This window comes from Monodon monoceros, unplaced genomic scaffold (assembly GCF_005190385.1).
Source record: "Monodon monoceros isolate NGI ecotype Baffin Bay Population unplaced genomic scaffold, NGI_Narwhal_1 Super_Scaffold_22, whole genome shotgun sequence".
Classification (NCBI taxonomy): Eukaryota; Metazoa; Chordata; class Mammalia; order Artiodactyla; family Monodontidae; genus Monodon; species Monodon monoceros.
In genome coordinates, this window is record NW_021703779.1 from 89,588,591 (window position 1) to 89,600,790 (window position 12,200).

The 12,200-nt window shown below is 38.6% G+C and overlaps 1 protein-coding gene across 1 annotated transcript in view; it reads right to left on the reverse strand.

The window, feature by feature from the left end:
* Positions 1–9,821, reverse strand: part of VSIG1 (V-set and immunoglobulin domain containing 1) — a 23,551-nt gene extending 13,730 nt beyond the window's left edge. The window contains exons 1-2 of the mRNA XM_029240211.1: positions 9,625–9,821; positions 1,821–1,884 (exon numbers count right to left, since the gene is read on the reverse strand). Coding sequence (XP_029096044.1) covers positions 1,821–1,884; positions 9,625–9,821 — 261 coding nt within the window. The remainder of the gene's footprint in view (positions 1–1,820; positions 1,885–9,624) is intronic.
* Between the last annotated feature and the right edge of the window lie 2,379 nt (positions 9,822–12,200).

Here is a 12,200-nt window from a genome sequence, read left to right on the forward strand (position 1 = left end):
CATGGTGCAGTGATATACATAAGAGGGGCTCCTGAACCAGGCTTGAGTGTTTGCAAAGAAAACTGGATGTCTGGGGCACGAGTGAAAGGAAGTATTAATCTTCACACTTTTATGTCTTTCCCTCAACCCTGCCATAATTTAGAGACAAGTCCTATTTTCTGCGTAAAATATAAATTCAACCATAATGCTTTTATCATTTTGGAAGTAGGTTTTTCCTTCATCTATTTGTCCCTTCCACTACTGAATCTTTGCCCCTTGTTATAAGATGAATTGTGTCCCCGCAAAAGACATGTTGACGTCTTGACCCCCGGAACCTATAAATGTGACCTTATTTGGAAAGAGGGTATTTGCAGGTGTAATAAAGATCAGATGAGGTCATACTGGATTAGGGTGGGCCCTTGATCCAATATGACTGGTGTGCTTATAAGAAGAGAAAGAACACAGAAACAGAGACACAGGGGAAAACACTATGTAAAGGTGAAAAAAGAGATTGGAATCGTGCATATACAAGCCGAATGATACCAAGGACTGACAACAACCACCAGCTACTAGGAGAGAGGCATGGAACAGATCCTTCCTCCGAGCCTCCAGAAGGAACCAACCCTACCGACACCTTGACCTCAGACTTCTGGCCTCCAGAACGGTGAGAGAATAAATTTCGGTTGTTTTAAGCCACGTGCTTTGTGGTAATTTGTTACGGTAACCCTAGGAAACTAACACATCCCTCCAGGAGGTCTTTGTGTCTCAGGCCCCTGAGAATTCTAGTGTCTTCCTCACTCCAGATCTTACCATCCTGTTGTTTACCTGCAGTAGTACCAAGTCAGTGAATTAAGGCTGGTCCTACTGTGGGTGTAGTTAAACGTTTCTCGCATTGCTCTAAAGCAGTGGTTCTGAAACTTTAGTGTGCTTCAGTAGCACTTGGAGGACTTGTTAAAACCTGATCGCTAGCAGCCTACGTTCAGAATATCCAATTCAGCAGGTCTGGAGCAGGGTCTGAGAATTTGCATTTCAAATACGTTCCCAGCTGATGCTGCTGTTGCTGCTCCATGGCAGGAGCCTAGCACCACCTGGTCTCCAGGCAAGCTAGGTCATCCATCAGTTTCTTTCAATAACATATAGTAGAGGCTGGGCCACCATCTCTATTGCCACACAAGTTGTTTATAATCTAATATTTCACTTTATTTGAGGCTGCTATAAAGGGATGTCAAACAGGCTTACCAAATAGTTGAAAGAAATCCTTTTCAATGACAGTAAGGTGGGCCGAAATAAGTAGAACCAAGATACATTGGAGTCAGTGCTATTTATGTAAAATATAAAAACTCTGCAGCTTATTCATGTCAAACAAGCTTTTATTTTCAATGTGAACAATACTGTCAAATTTATCTGTCAAAGGTAAGAATAACGTCAGATGTCAGTTAATATCATTTTGGGATGTTGAACTTTGAAACAACATTTGTATTGTGGGCTAATGAAAACTAGAATATCCGTGAAGAACAAATTCGTCTTTTCTTTCGCTGTCCACTTCTTTTTATGCCTTCCAACTGTAGGGTGGGATAAGAGTCAATTAACAATTGTACACCAATAATATGCACCAGGGACTTTCTAAATAGGAGTCAATACTATGAATATCTGTTGGCTCTCCAAGGAGAAAACAAAACGTTTTCTTCTTGTAACCCAGACCCTTGGTTGTCAGGGTGCACATCATTTCATCACACCAACCTCATCTCTCTCTTGCCCACCACTATAAATGCTAGTTTTGTTCTTGAAAGGCCACTCTGTGATTTAAATGTCTTTCCACCTTAAGAGCCTATGCTCCTTACACAAATCATAAATCCCTTATATTCCCAGACCTCCGGTTTCCGTATCTGTAAAATGAGAAAGAGGCTGTTATCAAACATCCACAGGTGTAAAAATTAAGAAAGGGAGAGAGAAAGAGTGTGATACTTCGAGAGAGAGAGAGAGATGAGAGAGAGAAAGGAAAAGATGAATGGGTAGAGGAAAGAGAAACTAAGACTGAATTACCAACTCAGTGATAGCCAATAATCTTACTATGGCTGATTTTCTTTTCTTTTGAATAAAAAATCTCTATTGAACTAATATTTGTGAATTACTCATGAAATGCAGTCTCATATGAAATCCTTAACTTTTTACTACTTTGTAAGGAGTCACCTTCTCAAAGGCATTGTTATGCCAAGAGACTCCATTTCTGTGGCCAGGTGATGAAGGTTCAGCCAGTGCACAGCTTGGTCGCTTTAGCTGCTTCTCCTGGTGGCCACTCTCTAAAAATATAGGTCTCTATATTTTAGACCTCTAAAAAAATATAGGTCTCTATTTCCAGGTCTGATAAATTTCCCATCTGTAGTAGTCTTAAAGCTACAGGACAGAGGATTTGTGTATGTAAATGAGATACATTTCAGAACACACTTCCTTCTATATCATCTAGAATACAAGTACATTATTAACATTAAACTCTTTTTCCAAAACTAAATTTCAACAAGTTTTTCTTATTTACTTTACAAAAAAAATTAAAAACACGATAGATAGCTAGTGGGAAGCAGCTGCATAGCACAGGGAGATTAGCTCGGTGCTTTGTGACCACCTACAGTGGTGGGATAGGGAGGGTGGGAGGGAGACGCAAGAGGGAGGCGATATGGGGATATAGGTATACGTATAGCTGATTTACTTTGTTATAAAGCAGAAACTAACACACCATTGTAAACCAATTATACCCCAATAAACATATTAAAAAAAAAGAACCACAGTAGTGGCAGTCATACCTGTAATTTCTGTTCACAAAAATCACAGTATATATTACAAAAATCACAATGCATATTACAAAATCACACACAATCTCAAGGAACATTATAGTTGTTGTAGAGATTTCAAAATATCATTTATACTTCCTATGACTTCGGAAGTACTGTATTTATTATACCTGCTGAATGATGTTTTTAGTATAGAACACATATCTTACTATATGCAGTGTTGAGTGTCTGACATTAAGCTTTTGATTGCTAAGTCATCAAGTTCAAAGACATCCATCTCGAAGAAACACATTGCTAGCTGTATGGCAGCTACACAACTAGATAAGCACCCAGGCTACGCCCACCCATGACACCCATTAAGTTCTTCTTTTAGAAAGCTCCGGGTAACCTAGATAACTGACCAGGTGAGTGACCTCATTTTTCCCTTCCTGTGCCTAAATCCCCTCTTATGTTTTAAAATTTATTTATTTACTTATTTTTGGCTGCATTGGTTCTTTTTTTTTTTTACATTTAGCCTAATTTTATTCATGCTTGACTTGGGATGGGGAATAGATCATTCAGTAAACACATGAAGTAAAAACAAAATATGTCTTGACATGTACAACTTTTAAAATACAATAATGATGTACCTTAATTACTTCCATGCACTCAAGTCTAGCATTACAGTTTTTTTTTAAAAAATAAACACAATTAAGACTTCTACGAGCATTTTACAATAAAGTAATTCTTAATTTTTCTGTGTAGATAGATCAAGCATCTCCAAAATACAAACTCCTATACACAGTGAGCGCTTCACTTAAAATGAATACTTAAGTAAATTAAGTATGTAGACAGCCTTAGGATAGCTGACATTATAATATTCAGCTAAGTAGGCAACAAAGCATAGTGCCAAATGTAAAAAAGTGTATTTTCAAATAAATTTCAAAAACTAAGTTAACTTTTTATAATTAATTACAGAAAATATAATGATTTGCTAAAATAAATAAGATGTGATGTAGTAACACTTCACTATAAAGAATGCATACCAGGGCCTTCCCTGGTGGCGCAGTGGTTAAGAATCCACCTGCCAATGCAGGGGACACAGGTTCGAGCCCTGGTCCGGGAAGACCCCACATGCTGCGGAGCAACTAAGCCTGTGCGCCACAACTACTGAGCCTGAGCTCTATAGATCCCGCAAGCCACAACTACTGAGCCTGCGTGCCACAACTACTGAAGCCCACGTGCCTAGAGCCGGTGCTCCATAACAAGAGAAGCCACCACAATGAGAAGTCTGCGCACTGCAATGAAGAGTAGCCCCCGCTCGCTGCAACTAGAGAAAGCCCGTGCGTGGCACAAAGACCCATCACAGCCATAAATAAATAAATTTATTTTTAAAAAACCCAAAAACAAAGAATGCAAACTAGAAGATTTATAAATGGTGAGGGAATCTTATAAAGAATAGTTTGCTACAATAAACAATGGCTAAATAGAAGTGCATATTGTGAAGCACCATGGGTGGTATATGTTTTGCCACATACTTTTGTTACCTTGAGGTAGATAATACATGTATACCAAATTCGGCATTCATTTTCAGTTGCTCCTGGTATCATGTGTTTTTAAAAAATGTGTACAGTACGAAAAACTTGAAAATACTCATGAATGAAAAATATTTTAGGAAAAAAATAGATATTTTCATGCAATTATGTACAGTCTCACTGTGTAGATTTCAAGGCAAGATTTTTGTTTCCTGTAAAACAGATCATTGTTCCATGAGAGAATGATTTTTACTTGTCTTAGTGCATTTCTTTTGTCTCCTCCTGCATTGCATTATTTTGCTCTATTCTTTATTTTTGTGTGCAAACGACATGCCAGTTAAAGTGAAAACCATCTCATGTATAGAAAAAAAGTCTGGATTTTAAAAACCATGAAAAAATCCTTTCTAAATGACACCATCTGATTCAAGTAAAAAAATGACTTAAACACTAGTAATAACAAAGACAAAACACATTTCATGAAGAATACAAAAAGAAATGCCTGCTGAGTGTTGTAGTTCAGATGTTTCAGAATGCTGCTGTATGTTTTATGAGGAATCTGAGGGGAAGATTTCATAGCAGAAGGTGTTAATGCGGCCTGCATTGACTTAAGTGGTGACCCAACTGGACTGTGAAACTGTGGAATGCCTATGGGTTCAAGCTGCTTGTTAAAGAGGAACTTCCCCACTGTTGTTCAGAAATCCTTCCTCATTTCCTCTCTCCCCAAGCTTCCCATCCTCTACTGGCCCAGTTTCTAGTGCTGCATTGGATCTTCATTGCTGTGTGCGGGCTTTCTCTAGCTGCTGCGAGCGGGGCCTACTCTTCGTTGTGGTGCACAGGCTTCTCATTGTGGTGGCTTCTCTTGTTGCGAAGCGCCGGGCTCCAGGTGCACGGGCTTCAGTAGTTGTGGCACACAGACTCAGTAGTTGTGGAGCGTGGGATCTAGAGCGCAGGCTCGATAGTTGTGGTGCACTGCGGCATGTGGGATCTTCCTGGACCAGTGATTAAACAGGTAGATCCACAGGCAGATTCTTAACCACTGTGCCACCAGGGAAGTCCCACCTCTTATGTTTTAAATTCACCAATAAAGAGAGAACCTAGCTACCTTGCCCTTGGACCTAATAAATGCAAACCTCAAGTTCATTTCTCTCTGTCTCTGTCTCTCTTTGTCTCTCTTTCTCTCTCCATGACCTTGCTATGTGTCCCTCAGGTGCGCCATATACCCTCCATGACCTGTGAGTAATTAACTTTGCTTTTTCAAAGTTTCCTGATGGTTGTTCCTGAGGTGCATGTTACAACCATAATAAGAACCACAAGGGCCGGTCCAGCTACAACATTGGCTCTGGTTGGGGAAATGTCTGTGGGGGTCTCCTCACAGGTACTACCACTGGGTAAGTGCCTCAGGCAGTCTTAGGCAATAGGACTACTATTGATGGGATGAGACTGACACAACAGTATATCACTAATTTGTCATTGTAGTATTTTTATAATTATACTTCAACATTATTGGTGCCCTTTGTTATCCTAAATATTTTTTTTGGCATTTAAAAGTTTATTCTGAAAAGAGACGCATAGTTTTCACCAGACTGCCAAAGAATTCTTCACTTATTTGGCAGTTAAAGCTGGATCCATGGTGTAAGTCTGTGATCTAGCTCAAAGGAGGCAGAAAGAGAGTGGAGAAGGGACTCAACAATTGTTATGCCCTGGCCAGTAAATGTCACACATCACTTACACTCCTATTCCACTGATGAGAACTTAGTCTCATGGGCACCTTTAATTGTGAGAGGCTAAGAAATGTAATATATCAGGGGAGCCATGTGGCTATTATTTACAGTGGAGAAAGGAAAACAGAGTTGATGACTTCCATGCTCCATTCCACTACTCTTTTTTAAAAACTGAAGTATAGTTGATTTACAATATTATATTAGTTTCAGGTGTACAGCAAAGTGATTCAGTATTTTTGCAGATTATACTCCATTACAGGTTACTACAAGGTAATGGCTATAAGTTCTGTGCTATACAGTATATTCTTGTGGCTTATCTATTTTATATATACCACTACTTTTTTGTATCTTCTTCCCCAACAAGTTTTATCCTTTTAGTTCTAAGAGTTTACCCATAGACTTTTCTTCATTTTTCTGTGTAGGAAGATTTGTTTCCTCCTTTCCACACCATCTTTTATAATGTTTATTTCTTTTTCTTATCTAGCTGCATTGACTAAGACCTCCAGTATAATATTTAATAGAAACAATGATAGAGAAAATACTTGTCTTTTTCCCCAATTTAGTAGAAATTCTGCTGTAAACTTTCACTATTGAGATATTAGTATAGATATTTAATGATTAACCCTTATGAAGTTAAGGAACTTATCTTCTATTCCTGGTTTGCTAGGATGAGCTGAGATTTACAAGGTGAATAATGGTAGTCCTTCATGATCTGACCACAGGGATGAATGATTTGAATGAGGTTTAGTCTTTTTTTTACATCGTTATTGGAGTATAATTGCTTTACAATGGTGTGTTAGTTTCTGCTTTATAACAAAGTGAATCAGTTATACATATACATACGTTCCCATATCTCTTCCCTCTTGCGTCTCCCTCCCTCCCACCTTCCCTATCCCACCCCTCTATGTGGTCACAAAGCACTGAGCTGATCTCCCTGTGCTATGCGGCTGCTTCCCACTACCTATCTATTTTACGTTTGGTAGTGTATATATGTCCATGCCACTCTCTCACTTTGTCACAGCTTACCCTTCCCCCTCCCCATACCCTCAAGTCCATTCTCTAGTAGGTCTGTGTCTTTATTCCTGTCTTACCCCTACATTCTTCATGACATTTTTTTCCTTAAATTCCATATATATGTGTTAGCATACGGTATTTGTCTTTCTCTTTCTGACTTACTTCACTCTGTATGACAGACTCTAGGTCCATCCACCTCATTACAAATAGCTCAATTTCGTTTCTTTTTATGGCTGAGTAATATTCCATTGTATATATGTGCCACATCTTCTTTATCCATTCATCCAATGATGGACACTTAGGTTGTTTCCATTTCCTGGCTATTGTAAATAGAGCTGCAATGAACATTGTGGTACATGACTCTTTTTGAATTATGGTTTTCTCAGGGTATATGCCCAGTAGTCGGATTGCTGGGTCGTATGGTACTTCTATTTTCAGTTTTTTAAGGAACCTCCATACTGTTCTCCATAGTGGCTGTACCAATTCACATTCCCACCAGCAGTGCAAGAGTGTTCCCTTTTCTCCACACCCTCTCCAGCATTTATCATTTCTAGATTTTTTGATGATGGCCATTCTGACTGATGTGAGATGATATCTCATTGTAGTTTTGATTTGCATTTCTCTAATGATTAATGATGTTGAGCATTCTTTCATGTGTTTGTTGGCATTCTGTATATCTTCTTTGGAGAAATGTCTATTTAGGTCTTCTGCCCATTTTTGGATTGGGTTGTTTGTTTTATTGATACTGAGGTGCATGAGCTGCTTGTATATTTTGGAGATTAATCCTTTGTCAGGTGCTTCATTTGCAAATATTTTCTCCCATTCTGACAGTTGTCTTTTCATCTTGTTTATGGTTTTCTTTGCTGTGCAAAAGCTTTGAAGTGTCATTAGGTCCCATTTGTTTATTTTTGTTTTTATTTCCATTTTTCTAGGAGGTGGGTCAGAAAGGATCTTGCTGTGATTTATGTCATAGAGCGTTCTGCCTATGTTTTCCTCTAAGAGTTTGATAGTTTCTGGCCTTACATTTAGGTCTTTAATCCATTTTGAGCTTATTTTTGTGTATGGTGTTAGGGAGTATATTTAGGTCTTCTGATGTTGGGTGCATATGTATTTACAGTTGTTAAATCTTCTTGATGAGTTGACCTCTTTATCATTATATAATAATATTCTTTGTCTCTTGTTAATCATTTTTGGCATAAAGTCTATTTTGTCTGGTGTTGTATAGCTACCCACACTTTCTTTTGGTTTCCACTTACATGGAATGTCATTTTCTATCCCTTCCTTTTTAGTCTATGATTGTCCATAGAGCTGACGTGAGTCTTTTGTAGGCAGCATATAGTTGGGTCTTGTTTTTTTTTTATCCATCCTGCCACTCTATACCTTAGGACTGAAGAATTCAGTCTGTTTACATTTAGAGTAATTATTGATATGTAAGCACTTACTAATGCCATGTTATTGTTTTCTGGCTATTTTGTAGTTCCATTGTTCCTTTTTTCCTCTCTTTCTGTCTACTTTTGTGAGTTGGTGCTTTTCATAGTAGCTATTTCTGATTCACTTCTCTTTATCATTTGTGAAGTTATGATGGGTTTTTGCTTTGTCGTTACTATAAGGCTTACATAAAACGTCTTATATTTTTAACAGTCTACTTTAAGCTGATAGCAACTTACTTTGATCACATACAAAAGCTTTTCCCTTTTACTCCCCCCTTTTATGTTTTTGATGTCACAATTTACCTCTTTTTATACGGTACATTCATTAAAACATTATAGTCACTATATTCCTTATATTATTTACCTTTAAACTTTATACTATAGTTAAGTGGTTAATACACCATCATATCACTGAATTAGAATTTTTGGAATCTGACTCTATGTCACTCTTTATCACTGTGTTGTATATTTTCATATGTTTTCCTGTTAACAATTAGTGTTTTTAATTTCAGGTTGAAGAACTCCTTTCAGCATTTCTTGTAAGGCAGGTCTCATGGTGATGAGCTCCCTCAGCTTTGTTTGTCTAGGAAAGTTTTTATTTCTCCTTCATTCCTGAAGGACAATGTTGACAGGTAGAGTATTCTTGGCTGGCAATGTTTTTCTTTCAACACTTTGAATATATCATTCCACTCTCTACTGGCCTATACAGTTCCTCCTGAGAAGCTTAGTGATTCTTTAATGGATGTTCCTTTGTAGGTTACAATCTTTTTACTTTCTGCTTTTAGGATTCTCTATTTGTCTTTGATTTTTGACAGTTTTATTATAATGTGTCTTGGAGAAGGTTATTTTATTTTATTTTATTTTGCGGTACACGGGCTTCTCACTGTTGTGGCCTCTCCCGTTGCGAAACACAGGCTCTGGACATGCAGGCTCAGCAGCCATGGCTCACGGGCCCAGCCGCTCTGTGGCATGGGGGATCTTCCCGGACCAGGGCATGAACCCGTGTCCCCTGCATTGGCAGGCGGACTCTCAACCACTGCGCCACCAGGGAAGCCCTGGAGAAGGTCATTTTTAATTGAGATAGTGGGGTGACCTATTAGCTTCATGAACTTGGACATCCAAATCTCACCCCAGGTTTGGGAAGTTCTGAGCTATTATTTGTCTAAATAAACTTTCTTACCTTTTCTTCTTTTCTTCTCCTTCTGGAACTCCAATGATTCTGAAATTTGTTCTTTTTTGTAATGTTCCATAGATCACATAGGCTTTTTTCACTCTTTCATTCTTTTTTTCTTTGTTATCCTCTGACTGAGTTATTTCCAAGTTCCTGTCCTCTAACTCACTGATTTTATCTTCTGTTTGGTCTGTTATGCTATTCATGTTCTGTATTGCATTTTTTTGTTTCATTCAATGAATTATTCAGCTCCCAAATTTCTGTTTGGTTCTTGTTTGTGTTTCTTTCTCTACGTTAAATTTCGTTTTGTTCATGCATTATTTTTCTGATTTCGTTGAATTTTCTTTCAGTGTTTTTTGTAGCTCACTGCATTTCCTCAAAATAGCTATTTTGAATTTTTTATCAGGTAAATCATAAATCTCCATGTCTTTGTGTTTGGTTACTGGAAGATTATTGTGATCTTTTGGTGATGTCATGTTCCCTTGATTTTTCATGTTCCTTGGAGTTTTCCATTGCTGTTTTTGCTTTTGAAATAGGAGTCACCTCTTCCAATCTTTAATAACTTTCTTCAGGGGAGTAAAACCTTTCATCAGTCCTGCTATAAACTCTGAAGCTTTCTTAGACCTTATTTTGATACACCTCCTCTCCATGCTTCTTGCTCCCTCTTGTGGCATAATTCTTCATCTTGTGTATCTTCTCTCCGTTTTACAATACACCAGGCTGTCTGCTGATAGCCTCCATTTTGTCTTCTCATAAGTGGTGCTACAGCTCACATTTGTGTTTTTTCCCTTGCCATAGTGCATTTTTCTGAGCATACTCCCTGTCTAGCAGGACTTGCTCATGCTTCTGCCCTTAAGAAGTACGGACAAGGAGCTGGTTTCGGACTGAGATAGGTATGGGTTTGGCACTCAGGGCATTGGGAGTGCTCATGGGCCAGGTTGGGGGATCCTCCAGAGGTTTTCCCAACAATAAACCTGTATATTTATGGTTGATTGATTTTCAAACAGAATACCAAGAATGTCAATGTTGTCACCAAAGGTAGGTTTCATTCTGAGGCCTCTTCTCTTGGCAGCCATCTCACTGTGTGCTCACATGACCTCTTCATTGTGCACACACAGTGAAGGAGGAAGAGAGCAAGCTCTCTGGTCTCTCTTCTTATAAGGACACTAATCTCATCAGAATAGGGACTGCCCTCATTAGCTCATCTATCTGTAACTACTTCCCAAAGGCCCCATCTCCAAGTACCATTACATTGGGGGTTAGGGCTTCAGCATATGAATTTGGGGGAGGGGACAAATATTCAGTCCATAACGCTAGGCAATATTTAGGTAAGTATCACATGAAGTCTTTACATAATGACAACCTCCTAGATTTACTTCTAAAAGGAGCTTGCTAAGGAGCATTGGCAGTAGCAGGCACCAAAGTATATAATGGGTCTGTTGTACATACTTTTTAAAAGTATGGCGTTGGTTAAAGAAATGATGAAGAGCACAGTGGAACAAAATGAAAAGATTAATTTGAATCTCACATTAAAGAATCAAGATTCCAGGCTTCCCTGGTGGCGCAGTGGCTGAGAGTCCGCCTGCTGATGCAGGGGACACGGGTTTGTGCCCCGGTCCGGGAAGATCCCACATGCCGCGGAGCGGCTGGGCCCGTGAGCCATGGCCGCTGAGCCTGTGCGTCCGGAGCCTGTGCTCCGCAACGGGAGAGGCCACAACAGTGAGAGGTCCGCGTACTGCAAAAAAAAAAAAAAAAAAAAAATCAAGATTCCAATTAGCAACAATTAACTCTTCCCACAAGTCGTTGCTTACAGTTTCCAGAAGTAAAATTTAAAATCAACTGTCTAGATCTATATTCTTACTTATCTGTCTAGCAATATATTCATCTTGGTATGCATGCCTTACAGAGTGTTCTCAAGATTAAACTAGTTGCATAATCATGGATTGGAATGGTTTATTTTTAAAAACAAAATGTTGATACCTAAAAACTTAACATTAAACATCAGTTGCAGCTAAGTCAATGAGCCCCATCTCAAGTAACCTCCAAAAAAAGAGACTTCGGAGGAGCACTAACAATAGAAATAAATAAAATATTGATCAACTGACAATGAAATCATTTTAATGGTGCCATGAAGAGTCCAATGGAGAAAAGGAATAAATACAATTTTGCTATGTAAAGCGAAATCTTAAATTTAAAATAATCAAGTAAGATTCTAATGTGCAACAATTTACCCTTTGCACAACATATGTGTGTCTGCCTTGGTTCACCCTTTGCACTACTCAGATACACTCATACCCTATGTTAAGTATACTTTGACATCAAAATTTTCAAGGACGTACAGGCCGTAGTCTCTAAAATTAAGTAATACAGGAGAGTTAATTGAACAAGCTATGGTTCCCCTGCTTCAATTGGTCTTGAAGCCATAGTCTATACATTCTCTTCTATCATTCATTCTAGATTACCCTTGCTCTTGACCAACACTGCAGCTGGTGTAAGTCATTTATCTTTTGGGACAACCCAACATTTTATCTCTGAGGGGTTAGAGCCCTTTGTTGCCTTGCCATTATTAGGTCATTGTTACTATA